Consider the following 18,352-nt stretch of genomic DNA (forward strand, 5'->3'; position numbering starts at 1 on the left):
TCCTATCACGGCTCTCTGCCGTGACAGGGGAGGGGCTGGATTCCCCCTCCCCGATCCGCCAGCGCTGATTGGCGGAACGGACGGGGGAGGGAGCGGGTACAGCTGGCTCTGCCTCTAGATAGGCAGAGTCAGCTGTCAGTCACGCAGCTGGGCAGATCCCGGCACAATTGTCGGGATCCGCTTCAGCGTCTCAGTATACCGCGAGCAGCAGCTTGCGCTATACTGAGCCTAGGGTGACGGGAGGACGCTAGTTTGTGTCCTCCCGTTACCCTAAGGAGAACTATGGGGAAAAGCCTTAACCCCATGGTTCTCCTTTAAGTGCTCGTTTTGTCTAGGGAGCTAAAATAAAAAATATATACTCACCCGCTCCTTGGTCCTGCCTGGTTGCTAGACTGGTACCTGTAGCCTCTTCCCTTCTCCCCGAGGCCGGCGGTCTAAGGACTCATGAGTCATCACTTCTAATGCAGTGTTCTAGACATGAGGATGCCGAGGGACATTTCACCCCCGGAATATCGGGGGGAAAGAGGTGAATGGTCTCTGGCACAGGATTGAAGTTTGGGTTGAGTACATCTTCTTTATTCCGTTCCCTAGAGAAAAACGAGCAGTTAACCCTCGTAGTGCGTGGATAGCCCCACTGCAAGTGTTAATTTTTATTCTGCCCCGGAGTTCTTCTTAATGTCTTTACACATTCCTAACAAGCACTAAAAGTGCTTTAAAAAACCCTCAATTACCTATCTAGCTGCTTCTACTGTGAAGTAATTAATTTTTTAAAGATCAGAACAGAGAGAAACATTAAAGTCGAGTTTCTAAACGCTTGGCAAGATCTGCTCTCCATAGAAAATAGCTGAAATTGTAGTGCTTCTGTGAATTTTAAAGATGAATTTCTCCACCATGCCTATAGCTACAGAGGATAATAAGGGCTTGTTTTGATACTCCAATGTGCATAGTCTTGGCACAGGTTCACTTTAACATAGATTTGAGTTAACATTTGAGAATAGGCTCGTCTACATGCTTTAACCCAGGGGTGGGCAACTCTGTCCCTCCATTTGTTGTGGAACTACAACTCAAATGAGGCACTGACAGTTACAGACATGACTCCCAAAAACAGAGGAATGTTAGGATTTTTAGTTAAAGAACAGCTGGGGGGCTGGAGTTTCCCACCTCTGCCTTAAACCCATAACGATAGTCTGACGCTACTTTTACATTTTCCTCATACTGTAAATCTACGAAGAGAAGATAGTATATTTGAATGCCGAGCAGCAAATCAATTCTTGCCCCCTCTTTCTTCCTTGAGCAGACCCTTCATATCTCCTCAACCACCGTAGTGGCATCATTTGCATTTCTCAGGCTGTTCATGATGTTCTCAGTGATTTTTATTACTAACATCTAATATTTTTTAACTAAGTCTTGTGCATGCCAGTCCTTGTGCATGAGTCCCCCCCCCACCCTTTAATCCGAATCACTGAGACTCATTTACTAAAGGAGTTGAGAATCTTCACACAATAACTTGTGTGACTAGTCACTTCAATTATCAAATCATGGGAAAAGCAAATTCCTGATACCTTATTACATCTGCACATGAATGGATAATTGAAGTGGAAATTCACACAGTCTATTGTGTAATCATTCTCACCTCCTATAGTAAATTAACCCCATTGTGTCACGTTTGGTTTTATATTAAGGTGGAAAACCCCATTACATCTAAGCTGCAATCACAGTATTTTCTTAGCTACCCTTAAAGGCTCATCAACAAGCTTTGCTCCATGGAGACTCATCACAACATGTTGTGCCATTGCCCAGGGAGTATCTGGAGCGCTAGTGCATCTCAGCAACAATCCAGATAAGAGCTATAAGTACTGCTGTGTCATGGAAATGCTTCTGTAATCTCTGAACCACATTCAGAGCAAGACCGCTGCAGAGAGCAGGTGGTAAAAAGCGCCACTCGGTGAATAATCTAAAATCAGAGTCTACTAGCATTGTCAAGTCACCAAGCTGGCCAGACAGCATGGCAAAGTCATCCTGTATTTTAATGTTCAGTTTAAAATGAACCTGTCCTGTGCACAGGCAGGTCAAAGTAATAGGATCATCAGACTGCCATCTCAAAGCCCCCAGCTGTTTCTCTCCACCTTTTTTTGGTCCCCTCATCGCTCCTTGGGGCCACTGGGAACAGAGGGGTATGGGAAGCAAGTGACTTACACCCCTTCATACCACCATGCAGTGCTGGGTGCCCAAGTGACCAGTCACCAGCGTTTGTCACACCTACTTTGATGACATATAAACACCTGGGGGTGGGCAGTTAAACCCAAACACTCAAATTTCATATCATCTTTAACATGACTGTGCCTCTGCCACCTAAGATGGCCATTTCTGCTGCCCGTCCTCCCCCTGTTGTTGGTTGATAAGATGCTGGCAGCCAGCTGCATAGCATCTTTGGTTGATAGGATGCTGGTGGCCTGACACACAGCATCATTGGTTGCTAGGGCGCAGGCAGCGAGGTGCCAGGGTACCTTAGACGTCCTCCTCCAGTAGGCTGTGCATAACTTGCTTTGAAGTGTGTTTGACATTGCTGTTCCTCTTTGGCGCCGTCTTATGACCAAACCCATAAACATCATCTTTCTGCAACTACTGAAGAAAACTTCTGACAAGTTCCCCTTTCAAAGTTATGATGCAAACACTAGTTTAAAATTTAACCATCTGCTTGTCCATTCAGTCTCCGCCCTTGCGTTTGGTCTGATCTACCAAGTGCTCTGCTGTTGTTCTTGTTCTCTGTGTATGACCCTGGCTCTGGCTGACTGATGTCCTGGTTCCTGACCCCAGCTTTGCTTTCGTTCATCCAGCTCCTGCTCTCAGAGTTCCCTGGCCTAGTTTGGCTGACTTCCCGCTTTGGCTTCTGACCTCTAGCTTGGCACTGACGATGCCCTGGACTTTCTCCATTGTTTTTTTGCATTTATCTTTATAGTTCCTTTTCTTTTTGAACCTGCACTTTAGGTTTCTATCTGATTTCTTGGATCCCTAATACTGGGCTGCACAGTTCCATGAGTGATTATGCTATAACAACCAATGTCACTGAGTGGCCCAGGGGCTGAACATGCACTGGGTATGAAGTATTGGGCATGGACAGTCCGGTTTCAGTGCCACCCCCCACCATGCCTTCATGAGTGCCTCCTGAGGCAGCTGCCTCAATTGGCCTCATGAGTGGCACGGTACTTCCTGTTGTGGAGTGACAATGTTCTGTCCACGTATAGACTAAAAGGTGTCTGAGGCAGGTTCTATCTCAACTGGTGCAGTTGCCCACAGCAGGGCAACTCAATGCTAGCTGTATAAGCATGTTGTTACCGTTGTCACCATCAGGCCACCCTAAGAGAAAACATGGAGCCCCTGCTGGAGTGCATGGAGACAGGAAATGACTGGCAGAGACTAAAGGAGAAGCACTGAGCTGCAGCCATAGATGAAAAAAAGTTTAAAACAGCATTTTCTAATCTAAAAAAAGCACATGGCAATTGTTTATGATGCACAGGTCTATAGCAAGGAGCGGATTTATACATTTTCTGCCCAGAGTACAGCTGACCGAATGCCATTCACACAACACTATCACCACAAAATGGAGCTGTGTAATTTCCCTAGCACAGCCTGAATGAGAGCATTGTCTAAGCTTGTACAGCTATTAAACACATCCTTGTGAATGTAATGCTTCTCTCTATAGCAGTACGATAGTTCTGGGCACCAGGAACCCTATTGATGGGAGTTTTTGCCACATTAATTTACGTGCTAAATACAAAAAAAGAGCCCTAAAGCTCCCTCTACTACCCCTGTAAACCATACACTAAACTATCACCTTCCTTAACACCAAGGGGTTGATTCATAACGCATTCACGCACCATATAGCTGTGCAAATTACATTCTCAGAGTATTAATGGAGATGGAAATGGCTTTGCTCCTCAGCACCATCTAGTGGCGGTATCAGTGTATCGGCAAATCACATGTTCACATTAAAGGAGAACTATGAGGTGAGTGTTTTTCACTCACCTCATAGTTCTAGCCGACCTGTGACAATGAGACTGTCACAGGTCGGCTCAGTAGATCGGGAGGTGAGTGAACACATACCGGCGTTCGCTCACCTCTCGATCCTGTCACGGCTCTCTGCCGTGACAGGGGAGGGGCTGGATTCCCCCCTCCCGCTCCGATTCGCCAGTGCTGACTGGCGGAACGGACAGGGGAGGGGGCAGGTACAGCTGGCTCTGCCTCTAGATAGGCAGAGCCAGCTGTCAGTCACGCAGCTGGGCGGATCCCGGCACAATTGCCGGGATCCGCTTCAGCTGCGGCGTCTCAGTATACCGCGAGCTACAGCTCGCGGTATACTGAGCATAGGGTGACGGGAGGACGCTAGTTTGTGTCCTCCCATTACCCTAAGGAGAACTATGGTGAAAAGCCTTAACCCCATAGTTCTCCTTTAAGCTAAATGGAAAGTTGAGTTTCATTTCAGCAATAAACTTTCATTTTCCAGAGTCCTAGCAGGCTTTCTCTGCAGCCATTGTGCTTATGTCACGTTTTCATCAATGGCGAAGACAGGCAGTTCTGAGGTAAATACAATGAAGCCCTCGTTCAGTGATGACAAGTTGCATTGTCTGAGCAGTCCAAGGACTTCAACAACACTTGTGCTCGGAGATGGTGGAATGGCATATAAATTAGGAATGCTAATTGGTGTTTATTTGCACTTTAGCTTTCACTGTGCATATTAATTCACAGATCCCGGGTGAGCCAGGTATGCTTATGACAGGACGTACATCAGTCAGTGAGCTGCTGTGGTTTATGAGAATGATGAACACAGAATGTAAAGCCGTCATGAAGGAAAGGCAAACAACTAATTTCGAGGATGCCTGGGTGGGAAATATTAAGCCTCGGGGATAGCGTTGCACAATATTCTGCCGATGACATTGCCTCTCGCAGAACATACTGTTGATTATTAAAGCAGAACTCCAGATAGACATAAATGACACAAATGAATGCATTTCTGTATTGATTACATGCACTTTTTTTAAATGCAAGCAATGTATTTACCATCATTTGACTTTGTATCAGTTTTTTGCAATCCTGTGTAAAGCAAAGCTCAGACTGGGAGAGGGAGAGCAGAGTCACAGTGAGATGAGCACATCTGTTGCTTCTTCTTTACCCATCCAGACTGGGGAAGGGACAAGATCTGTAAGTGCTACATGAAGCTGAACTCTGGGATGAGCAGCTTTTGTCTAAATACAAGAGTCATGTGTATTCTTTGTTGAATCTTGGTGAGCTTTGTGTATTTCTTCCAGATCTGTGCAGTAATCCAGTGTGAAACTTGGAACTTCCTGTAATAAAGACTGCTCACTGCTGCTCTCTCCTCTTGTGCAGGGTAGCTGGTCTTGTATCTTCCCCCTTCTGTAGTTTTTGCAGGAAGCCTGTAGTGGGTGGAGCTTGTGGGCCCCTCCCACTGCTCTTCTCTCTGTACAGGTTATGTACAGCACAATTATTATGTCACTGTTACTTTTATTGGGACAGTAGTCTGTGTAAGTATTACACCAAAACAAAATTCTCAGACTAAACAAATGGATGTCACTTGTCATGCAGCAGCTTGACTTTAATTTGACCTCGAGCTCTGTGCCCATCTTTGGAAGTGTTTTTGAGCCAATTACAGGAGAAGAGGGATGGTGGTTCCAGAGATCCTCTCTCTCTTTCCGCTGCTATCCACGCTGACATCTCAGCTGTCAACCAGCCCTGCTCATGCTTCCAGGGACCCAGTGGCCGGACTTCTACCAGGCACCGTGTCTGAACACCTTGGCACCCGTGCTCCTCTCTGCCTACTCGCTCCCTGTTCCCACTTCCAGGGGTGTGAGACAAAAGCCACAAGGGAGTCCTCCTCAGCTAATCGGTCCTCCACCAGGTACGTGATACCTGCTATATTTGTATTTCAGTTGTGTATTTAGCAACTTTCCTGAAATTCATCTTTAATTGTATAATTGTGTGCCAAATATATAACTCAGTTCTATTTGCCAGTAAAAGAAGCCTAGTTATATACCTTGATGTGGTGTGTTGTCTACCATGTAAATGTGCAGAAACAGAGGCCTCTTTCTTTAAAGGGACACTAAAACTCAAGAGTTAAGTCTTTAAAAATTCCGTACCTTAACTATTAACAAAAATGTGTTTTATTTGTGTATCACTCAGTTGTAGATCCCCTAATCATCTCTGAATTGGTGCTGACACTGTCCTTCCTTCTGGAGGGGGGCTACTTTTGTTCTCCATGGTCCCTGTGTGTTGTAAAGTAGTCACCACTATAAGCTCGCTCCTGTGATAGACTACAATCTCAATACAATTGAGTAAAATGAACATGAGAATGTAGTCCACCACAGGAGCGAGCTTGGAGCGGTGACTACTTTACAACATATATATATATATATATATCAATAGTTTCCCATGCTAGACCTATTCAGTATTTACAGCAGTCTACCTTTAGGTGGTGCTCTGTCCTTATGGCAAAAAGTATGTCAGTTAATGGAATTCAAACACCTCCCTCTAGTTAATGGTTGGCTCCAGAGCTTTATAACAACCATAGTCAGATAAAGACAGCAGCTTTCTCCGCTGCTTGGCTGAACTAAAAGAAAACTGATTAAAACTGCTGGGAAAAGGCCACTCTAAAGACCGACAAGAGAAAGCTTCGGAGATTTATTTTTCTTTTCTACTTCTCTTTGCTGATCCTTTACCACCCTCAGTGCCAAACAGCAGGAGATTGAAGAGAAGGCAAACCCCATGATTAATGGACTCTTTACTTTGAATTCTTTCTTCCAGCTTCAGCAGGACCACCTGTTTCACTTCTCGCCGTGTCCTAAGGACTTTGGAAAGATGAACCAAACAGATGCTGCACTTTTCCTCTCCAACAGCAGTAACTCTCTGGGCAACATCCTGGGTTGCTGCACCCAGGCTTCTGTGGTCACAGACGATGGGTTTGAGGTCCCCTCTGTGGACGAGAGAAACCTCTTCATCATGCGAGTCGTTCAGATCGCAGTCATGTGCGTCCTGTCCCTCACCGTTGTCTTTGGGATTTTCTTCCTAGGGTGCAACCTGCTTATCAAATCAGAGGGCATGATAAACTTTTTGGTGAAGGAAAGGAGACCGTCCAAAGAAGTCGAAGCGGTGATCGTCGGCCCGTACTGAGAGCGCTGAGAGAAACGAACGAATAAATATATATATATATATTGCTGTCTTTAAGCAGCTGTCTGAAGCAACGTGTTTCGCCTTTTTTCCGTTTCTACGTCCCGTGAAGAACAACCAAAAATGATGACAGGCATCTAGAGGACGACGCAAATGGGGAAAAAGCAAAAAGTTGATCCCAGCAAGTTTTCGATGGAAGAGACAACAACGACTCAAAACTGAAGATAAAAGAATCTGCAGCACTTTAAAGAAAGGAAAGATCAAGGATCAACTTGCTGATGAGCCAGAACTTGAGAGTTTTTAATGTACAGTACTCAAAAGCACGAGAGAGAGAGAAAAGCTTCTCATGGAAGGAGGGCGTGCTTTGATATTTTGATTGTAATATTTTTTTTATTATGAAACGCTTTTTTTTTTTCTTTTCAAGAACCAATTCTTTAATACGGTACATTTGATATAAAAAATAAAAATCAAGGCATTATTTATTAATCCTTTTATTTTGACTGTTTGAATATTGTTTTGCTTTTTGAACAAAGGAAACTGTGAATGTTTGCTATCTTTTAATATGTAATTTTTATACTTGATATGAACTGTACAGTTGCCTTACACGGGCTGGTTTTTAGTTCGACAGTACTTGCTTTGCCTTTTAATGTTTTTTATAAAAGTGTTGAAAGATGAAACAGTTTATAATTTAGGGTTCAGTGCCTCAGAACGTATAACTGTTTGCCTGCCATTAATTTGACTCTTAAGAAGTGTTGTGTTGGCCAACTCCTAAAAAAGTACAAAAAAGTTCAGTAAGGCTCAGATATCATTTTTTTTAATATAAAATAATTTCAGGAAGGAAACAAATTTCCACAATTGCACCTGGAACTAAAAAAAGGTTAGCTATGTGTATGTGTGTGTGTGTATGTGTGTGTGTGTGTGTGTGTGTGTGTATTTTTTATTTATAAACTGTGCATGATTATGTATAAAAATATATCCAATATTCAGAATATACAAATGATTACCTTGTAACTTTAAATTTGAGAATTATTTCAGTAATTTCAGTAAAATATTTATTTGATGTTAATTAAAACCATCCGATACTTACTAAAATTCCATCTTGCATATGTTGTATCTTCCTTTAAATACACGGACTTGTTTTTCTGTTGCTTCGATTTGATTTGTCGTGATATAATAGTCAACGCTGTTTATTGAATTCATTATGTGCCATCTGTAACTTAATTAAAAACTTGTGAATTTAAACAGCATTGAAAAAAATAAAGGTATATTTATTTAATGGTTTGGAGATGGGGAAAAAAAAGCTGAATTGATTATTATAAACAGTTAACGAGAGAGCAGGTGCAATTAAGATATGTAAGAAGCCGAGTAATTGGTGGGGGAAGGGTAAGTGTTGGGTGTACATAAGTAATTCATGTCTACAGACTGAAAAATTGCCACCTTACAGCCGGTATATTGTTAGCAACAGAGGAGATCAGAGGAACGGATGCCTGTAATAAAAATAATTTGATGTGTAAAGGCAGCAATGAATGCTAAATGAAAAGTGCCAGCCTGAAGCATCTGCGATTCAAATGTTTAATCCAGTATAATGAGCTGAATTAGTTGACTATTAACACCTCTGGGATTTTGCATAACGGTGTGCGATGAAATACCTGTTGTAGCAGCCGTCCCTATCCTGACATGTGACAGATGAAGCAGGTCATGGTAAATTGATGTTGCTGCACCAGAGCAGGCGACATCAGGAAGGATGCAATGACAGGAACAGATCAAGATCAATTTGGCATGTTCTAATGACATTAGAACGGCACGATAAACAGATGTGGGTAGAGTAATGTTTAGGAGATATGCATGCTGGGAAAAGGCATTGCTGCTTTGCAAAGTAACATTTGAAAAATAAAACTGAAAAAACAGTATAAAGTAATCTCAGCATGCTTATGTGTTTTCTTAGTGAAGGCTGTGTTTATTTTGGATTGAACTAGAGCCGGGGTAGTCAAACTTCGACCCTCCAGCTGTAGTGGAACTACAGGTTCCTTCATGCCTCTGCCTCTGTATGTTATGCCTGTGGCTGTCAAAGTCTTCCAATGCCTTGCAAGACTCTGACAGCCACAGGCATGACGTTCAGAGGCACAGGTATGATGTAATTGTAGTATCAGCACAGTTGAAGGGCTAACGTTTGGCTACCCCTGAACTAGATGCTAGACCAAAGAGCTGCATAAAAGAAAAAAGCCTTTTCCTGGTGCCTACATGCAGAACACCTATAATATATGCTGCCATGGTTAGGCACCAGGTAAGGAAAAATTATGGTGAGTATTGACACAATTTTCCATGACCCTGGTGCCTAGATGGCAGGGTATATTATGGGTATGCTGACATAGATAGGCACTGGGAAAGGAAAATTATAGTAAGTATTGATACAATTTTCCGTTTTCTTGGTGCCTACATGACAGAAAATATTAGTATGCTGCCATGGATAGGAACCGGGAAAGGAAAATTACGGTAATTGTTAATAGAATTTTCCGTTCCCCTGGTGCCTATATGGCAGCATATATTATGGGTTTGCTGCCATGTATAGGCACCAGGAAAGGAAAACTATGGAAAGCATTGATACAATTTTCTGTTTGCCTGGTGCCTATATGGCATCATATATTATGGGTTTGCTGCCATGGATAGGTACCAGGAAAGGAAAATTACAATAAATATCGATACAATTTTCCATTCCCCTGGTGCCCACATGGCAGTATATATTATGGGTTTGCTGCCATGGATAGGCACCAGGAAAATAAAATTACGGTACGGATTGATAGCTTTCCATTTTTTTTTCTTTTTTAATAACCCCTGTTGATTGTGTGCTTTTCGGGCCTTTGATCTTACAGTTAAATGTGTGCTACCGTTGCTAAGTAATCTGCAGTAGAAAACCTCTAATTGTGTCACAGAAAGTCCTGGCTGTTCTCAGGCTCATAGTTACATAGTTACATAGTTACATAGTATTTGAGGTTGAATAAAGACATTAGTCCATCAAGTCCAACCTATAGTATTGCAATATTAATCCAGAAACGAACCGGCTGCTGTTTTCACTGAACTGCTGTTTGTCCATTGTGCAGTGACCAATGCGGTGACATGTTCCCTTTTAGCATCTTTATACTTCAGTGTTTTAAAATAAAATGTTTTCTTTTATTGTAAAGGAGAATATGATACCTACAAAGTACAAGTAAGGTTGATTTAAGAGCCTTTTCACACTGGCCTTCCGATCAGATCTGCCTGTCAGTCTTTCAGGTGGATCTGATCGGAAGCCCAATGTTAGTCTATGGGCAGCTGGATCTAAACGCACATATTGTATATCTGTTTACATCTAGTTAACCAAGGCTACCCAAAGGCTCCGGCCAGGTCCGGAAAAACAGATAGATCTGAGTTCTGTTTCGCCGGACCTGATTGTGATGGATCGGGGTTAATCTGTTGTAAATGGACACAAGTCCATTTACATCCGATTCCCTTTAGACCGACATGGGTCAGGTAATCTCATTTGTTTCCTCCATCTAGCGAACTGGACAGACAAAGATGTCACAACAGTGAAATCCGTTCTGATCAGGAAGGGACCCATGCACAGATCTCCTTCTGATCGGACCGTGTAAAAGAGGCCTAACGGTCAATGTCATTTTTTTTGGGGGGGGGGACCTTTACCCCCTTTTATCAAACATCATATCAGTGCGCAGCTCTGTTGATATGAAATCATCGTACATTCATTTAAACAAACATGTTTGGCTTTTACTTACAATTACTGTTTTTCCACTTAATGGTTGAGTGAGGCACTGGTGATTTAGTCCTGGCTTCACAGATGCATCTGGGAAGGTTACATCACCAGTGCCTTCCTGGACAATTTCATCTGCAACATTTTCCGAGATCTCAGGGGGAAAGTTTCAAATGATGTGCACTGTCACATGTTCCAGGAGGGAGACCCAGACTTCCAGGAAGTAAAGGGAGATGGATTAATCTGCCCTTAGTGAAAATGACAACCATGGGAAGAATGGGGAGGAAAAGAAAAATAAGGTATGCAAAGAATAAAAAGCCTGCTATTATGTATAAGTATATGCTTGTAGATTGTCACTACTAAACATTTTTAAAGGTGCCCTTGTTGTCATTTTTAAGATATGGGTGAAGTTCCTCTCTAAGGTGCCCTGCCATCCCACTCAAAATAAATAGGATGTGTTAACGCAACACACCTTGGTGTACAGTAACACATTAATGCAACATATTATTGGAATGGGCCTCAAAAGAATAGAGCATGTGCATTGTGTAAAGTGTATGTTCACTTGGCTTAGTGAATAAGGTGCATTTGTGCTTATGTCAATCATCTAATCACGTGCAAGCAAAAATACTGTTTTTCTCATGATTGTATATTCAAAGTAAACACAGACTTTACTTTATCTTCTAAGCTAAGGAAGCAAACATTTTGCAAAGTACTCCTTTAGTAAATTATCCCCAGTTGATATTCCGGCACCTCATATACACACATTTGTTCCAGCTCACTCACCATACAGAGATGGAAGGATAAACATAAAAGCCATGGAGTAGGGATGAGCTCAGGTTTTGACTGAACAAGGAAGGGCCATGGCCACTTCCACCCAATGAGCTGTGGATCAGATATTCCCCAACCTGCAGATGCAGGTATACAAAGATGTGGAAGGCTTGTGCTGACGTAATTCACCTTATATGGCCACATAGCCATATTAGGTAAATTCCATTTACCAAATATAGACATATAGCCATATAAGGTCAATGACATCACTGCACCCCGCCCCTTTGCTTGCGTCAAGCTGCGGGTGGGAAATTCCCTAGCTGCAGATGATAAGAAGCTTCATTCCGTGTTTGGGAGGAGATCCTATCAGGTGCTGAGAAGCTCAGGTTTGGAATGGGTTCTGTCCGAACCCGAGTTTATCCCTACCATGGAGCATGAATAAATAAGTCAGCAGATGAAGCTGCCGTATTTCTACCTTATAGGTTCAGTTTAATGTTACAAAATAAAATGAAATGCTTTCTGGAGAAAACATATCAAACAGTCCTGTGTATGGGCCGCAGATCCAATGGTTCTGGATGTTCAGGGGGCCAAGCTACAACCTTTAGGGCTCATTTACATGGCCGTAGAGTATAAAAACCAGCCAACACTTCTGCTCCTGGGGGTGGAGTTATGTGTTGTGTAAAATCAAGACAGGCTGCGGCTGTATGCATTTACTTACACTGTTACACAGCCGAACATTTACATCTGCACAGGGATGGATTACGTCCAGGGCCACTGATTCATGATTCAATTAGTCATTTTGCTCCCAGAGTAAATCGGGGCATGTAGTGCAACTGGGCAAAGCTGTGCATCTGCCTTTCACTGCACAAGGGAGGAACACTTGTTGGTGTTTGTTGGGCCCATGCCACTACTGACAATGCAGACTGAGCAGCTTCTCTGTGCCTATTTCAATCCTTATCAATGTCAATCGAAGGGATGCGGGGAGAGGGGGGACAAAGTTGATATCCAATTCATGTTCATGCCACAAAAAAACTGTACCATGACACACCAGTGATGAGCCAAACATGCCTGGCTTTAGTGTGCTTGGAAGTTCACCAAATGCAGCCAGAAATCTGGGTTTGGTGAACAACATCCTAGTGGACTGAACCCAGGGCTGCCTGTGTCTTAGCAACCAAAACAGATGTTTGACCCACACAGCGTCATTGGTTGTTAGGATGCTAGCAGCTGGGCCGCACAGCATCATTGGTTGCTAGGAAGCAAGGAGGCACATCATAACAAATCATGACACTGTGGGGCCGCCTGTATCCTAGCAACCAATGATGCTGTGCGGCCCACACAGCACCATTGGTTACTCAAACAATAGTGGCTGTGTTGCACAGTATTATTAGTTGCTAGGATGCAGGTGGGTGCACCATAACAACCAATGACTCTGTGGTTCTGCCTGTGTCCTAGCAACCATTAATAATGTGTGGCCTGCATGGCGTCATTGGTTGCTAATACCCTGGCAGCCCATATGTGGCTGGGACACAGAGGTCAGCGGGCAGGGGAACTTGCCAAACAGGTCATCCATATAATACGCACGAATAACTGCCCAATCCATATATTTTATCATGGAGCCCCCAATGCACAACTACAGTAGGTGCCAATAGAAGTGACTTCCAACAAGTGGATACATTTCTCAGCAGCAAAGAGATGTATATGCCTGTGTAGAGCAGGCCTAAGCTTACCACAGGCCCTTCTATAGGCAAAAATGCTCTGTAGTGCTAACCCAGACCTTCTTGAAAGAGTTGGCTGAGCCCCGCCAAAGTAGGCTGAGATCTTGCCTGCACAGTCATGTCTATGGTCAACTTTGCTCTTTGCATTGCCACATAGAATTATCCCAAAATAACTACTATTTGATAATATACTATTCTAAAATACAATGATTTTTGGAATTAATCCATTACACGAAAGATAAGTCTTTTAACCTGGATTATAAAGAAAGCAAGTCAAACAAATAAAACATTTTTTAAAAAAAGCTTGTTAATATAATCAGAGCACAAACATACACAGGTCTTCAGACTCAGGTCAATAACTTCCCTTTCCGGAGCTATGGATTTGCTTTGTCATTACAAGTGACTTAAGATTGAATTACTGCCTAGTAACTGTGCTCCGGGCACTGCTAAGACTTCACTGCCACCTAGAATTCAATCAGGATCACAAATCAAGTGAATATTGGGATGGATACTGCCTCCCTGCAAGAAGGGCAAGTGTAAGACATTGCAATTTCCACTCGAGAATAGGAAATTAAATGTCAGAGGCGGCGTATCTCTGGTGTAAGAGAGCATATATAATGCGTCCTGTAAGCACCGACCATTCTTCATCTGTCCTGGACCGCGCAACCTGCGTATACAATCACATAGCCTGAAAAGGGCTCTAATATTCTCGAGTCCCCTTGTTAATACCGAGAGCGTTCATAGTTGTGCTATATGTCTGAATTATTCATTGGCCAGGAGAAATGACACAGCAGTTCCTGCTCCGTAAGGAAATCAGGGAGAGGTTCACCTTGTACTGAGGACTAGTAACATTTAAGAACAAAATTTACCTAGAGTAGAAGTTGTATTTCCCACATGCCAGGACTTGACTTGTCAGGGAACATAATGTAAAACTGCTTGAACAATAGAAAGTTTTTTTGTGTAAAGAGTTCAGCTTTAAGTAGCATTTTCAGAAGGACATCAATGGCTGCTCTGGCTTTCATTGCAGGTTTTCTTTCCACCTCATTCCTGGATGGGATGGCCTTATTGTCCCGTAGTCAGGATAAGAAAGGGGAAAGTCATCATTCTACTTTCCCTGCAGAGGTCATTATTTGCATGATAGAGCTCTAAAGTTTCAAATCTCTTGGGGTGCTTGGGTTACTTTCCAAAGATGTGTGAAGGCACTTTTAGGTGAGCCATATTTGCAGTCTACTAAGTCTACCTAGTCTACTTATGTTGGTAGTTTTCTGGGAACCTTTTGACAAAATATATTTGGACTCTTGATATGTGTGGTTGGCGCTGTTTCTGTTTCTGGTTCAATTCCATGTGGATGACCCCCCTGTTTTACTGGGAAGGCCTCTGTTTTTCTCCTTTTTTTCAGTTTCTCCCTTTACAAGCCAAAGAATCAGGTCAAGCACTCCTACTTGGACTCCAACAGGGAGAGAATGCAAGAGAGTATATAAAGTAGTATTAAACTCTCAAACTTTTTTTATCGCCCAAGCATTTACATTATCGTGTTCTAAACAGCTGGCTTCAACTCTCTCAGCTCAGCTTCCTGAACTCTCTGTCTAATACAAGATCACAAGAGACATCACAGTCTCCAGCAACTATTCATCTACTAGCTTGGAGGAGGGAGGAAGGTAGGAGGTAGAAAGGAAGAGGGGGGAGCAGGGAACAGGTGAGTGTCTTGCCTTGCTGTGCCTGTGTTTGTGAGGGCACATACAGCTTACTAGTGCACACAAGGGTGGCTCCATATGACCCTGAAAGGGAGAGGAGCCACCCTAAAACAGGATATCAGGGCCAGTGCTCAGGGGACCAGCTGATTCTGCAGGAAGCTAAAACTTTCAAACATAAAGAAGCAGCATCCATTGTAAGTGATTTAATCAGCATTTTAAATAGCTTAAACATCTTTTGACTTTAATATCACTTTAAAAATCAAGCCACTCCTTAGATGCACGCCTTCACTATTACAGTATAACAATTCAAGTGCAGATTTTTAGATTATTACAAATGCCCGTTGTAAAAGTAAACATAATTCACTCTCTAACCTTAAGCACAGTGGTAACACAACAGCTCACATAGAAAGAGACAATGCTGCTGATTTACTAAATTAGTCTTATTTCTTTCCAAACCCCAGTCAGGTTTACGGGAATGTACAAAATAAAATTCTCCTGTGAACTTGACTTGGTATACGAAGTGAGCACAGGCTAAGGTGTGAATGACTCTTTTAGGCCTGGTTCACACCTGGGCGTTTTACAACGCGTTCCTACGCGCTGTAAAATGCTCAACATGTGAAAACCAATGATTGCCTATGGGCATGGTTCCCACCTGGGCGTTTTATAGCGTGTAGGAACGCGCTGCAAAACGCCCTACGCCCAAAGAAATACAGGAGCTTCTTTGGGGCGTTTTGCCACGCGTTTCCATTGGTATTCCCGAGTGTGGATCGGGGTTAACAAAGCGGTAACCCCGAGCCACACTCGGGAATACAGCGTACAGGTCTTACCTTGTCAGCGATCCCCGCTGTGTCCTCCGGCGGCTGCCGATTTCCGGGTTCCGTCTCTTACGAACGGCCGCGTCGCAGGGGGGCGGAGCCGGCGGGAAGTTTAAAAGTGACACTAAAAAAAAAAGTTTTTTTTTTTAAATAGAGAAAATAAAGAAAAAAAACAAATCATACCGCCAGTGAAATGCGCGTTTCACTGAACGGAAAAACGCGCTAAAAAACGAGAAAAAAACGAGCTGAAAAAATACGCTCAGGTGTGAACACAGCCTAACTAAATCAGCGCAGCATTTTAAAATCTTTTAAACACGGGAAAGTAAATACTTGCTCATTCTGCAGCGTTTTCCCTTCTTCAAAAACAATTAGATTTTTCACATTCAAAATAATAACTCAAAAAGCTATTTAACATCTCTATAAATACACAGCTCTGATTTTTTTCTCCCCCAAATCCCACAGTGTACTTGCCAAAAATAATTACACCTTTCTATGCGATACCTATAAATGGAATCAAGTAAGCAAGCCGTGAATAACGGCAATTAGTATCTATTGCATGAATATAAATGCTCCTCTCAGGCTAAATTTATAAGACTCACTTTAACATGTGCGGAGCCAAGCTAATGTGTCGCAGCGACAGATATGTGACTGAATATTCATGAGGGGGGTGGAAGTGAAATGTTTTACTAGCAATGCAATTATGTTAAAGAATAAGTACAGTCTCTGCAATCAAAGTTTGGTTCATGTAAAGTGTATCTAAAGATAAAACAATTTTTTGAGCTTTGGATGGGATGTGGGAGGGTTAGAACCACTCTCAGGCTGCTATTATTTATATCCCCCTGGGGAGATTTATTCTATTGGACCTGATATTCAGAAAGTGCATCCCGCTTCTTTGCTTATGTGCAGTGCAGCTGTGTTTGGAGGCACGCAGGTACGGATGGAGTTCGGTCCTGACCTGATCTCTGCTCTTTTCTGCTGAAAACTACAAAAATCACCATGTTACAATCTGACTGTACAATTTTTGCATAACCATCTTCATATTTACCAAAAATATATTACATAGTTGTTAAGGTTGAAAAAAGACTCAGGTCCATCCAGTTTGATCTTTGTGTGCGTGTGTGTACAGTATAAGTGTGTGTGTGTACCCATGGCCGGATTCCCGACAAGACCACCGAGGCCCGGCCTCCAAATGCTATCACACGAGGGCTTGTTAGCTCCTGTGTGATAGCAATAAAGTTAAGTGAAAAATACATTGATAAAAAAATTATTACATAAATAAAATAAGTAAAAGATAAATAAATGTAAAAATAAAGTAAAAAAATAAATACATAAGAAGTAGAAAATAATAAGAAAAAATATAACAAATGAATAAGAAAATAATTATGAATAACAAATAATAAGATAAAAAAAAAAGTAAAAGATGACAAGATAAATAACAATTTAAAAAAGTAAACAAATAAATAAAAAAGTGTTAAAATGTAAAAAAAAAGAAGAAAGAAACAATAAAAAATTCAAACCAACCCTGCCAACCCCGCTTTCAGGTTGGCATTCTACATGGGGGCGGGCGGGGGGCGCATTGCGGAACCTGGCCTTGGGGCAGCAGGGAGAGTAAATCCGGTCCTGTGTGTACCCATATCCCTGTACATTGCATTAATTGAGGAAGACATCTAAAAGTTTCTTGAATGGGTCTATACTCTCGGTTGATACTACTACCTGGGGAGGGAAGATCCACAGTTTTACCGCTCTCACAATAAAGAATCCCCTATGCAGTTTTGGATTAAACCTTTTTTCTTCCATTTTAAGGTGGTGGCCTTTTGTCTTTTTAAGTGAACTTAAGACAGTAGACAGTTTATTACTGATTCTACCATCACCATTAAACAATTTGTACATTACAAGCACGTCCCCTCTTAATCGCCTCCAAAGTGAACAAGTATAATTTGAGAACAGGAACTTGTAAGAAATACAAAGTAAATCTTATCTTAATTTGGCTACAAAAAAACTATGATCACATACAAGCCCGGAGCTCCGGATATAAACAAGAACATAACATACACAGTTTTTAACAAAAAGTTTAAGTGAGCTGATTCATGCATCTTTTTCTCTGACTGATCAGAAAGTGGCTTTTCTGGACATCTGTAGCTTGCTTAGTAACCAAGCTGCATTGATTCTCTATGTTTAGGATGGAGCCTAAAAATCTTCCCGGTTTTCACTAAATGTCTTGAAATTACCAGTCTATTTCCATCCAACGGGCTCAATACGGTCAATTGAGAACATGCTCGCTCTCCTTCCTTACAAATGTAATGGATATAAATGCCATATTGACTATTTAAAATAAACAGGAAACAAAATACTTAAGTCAATAAACAAACTACTCTGGGTTTAAAGCTGAACTCTAACTATATACAGTAAATATGCTGTATGTGTGTGTGTGTGTATATA

At 42.2% G+C, this 18,352-nt stretch overlaps 1 protein-coding gene across 1 annotated transcript; it reads left to right on the forward strand.

The window, feature by feature from the left end:
- The first annotated feature begins 6,545 nt into the window (after positions 1 to 6,545).
- RPRM (reprimo, TP53 dependent G2 arrest mediator candidate) lies at positions 6,546 to 7,303 on the forward strand. The gene has a single exon (XM_018569806.1). The coding sequence runs from the start codon at positions 6,778 to 6,780 to the stop codon at positions 7,180 to 7,182; it is 405 nt and encodes a 134-aa protein (XP_018425308.1). The 5' UTR covers positions 6,546 to 6,777; the 3' UTR covers positions 7,183 to 7,303.
- The last annotated feature ends 11,049 nt before the right edge of the window (positions 7,304 to 18,352 follow it).

Source organism: Nanorana parkeri, unplaced genomic scaffold, assembly GCF_000935625.1.
Source record: "Nanorana parkeri isolate BGI_ZX_2015 unplaced genomic scaffold, ASM93562v1 scaffold1402, whole genome shotgun sequence".
In the NCBI taxonomy this organism is placed as follows: Eukaryota; Metazoa; Chordata; class Amphibia; order Anura; family Dicroglossidae; genus Nanorana; species Nanorana parkeri.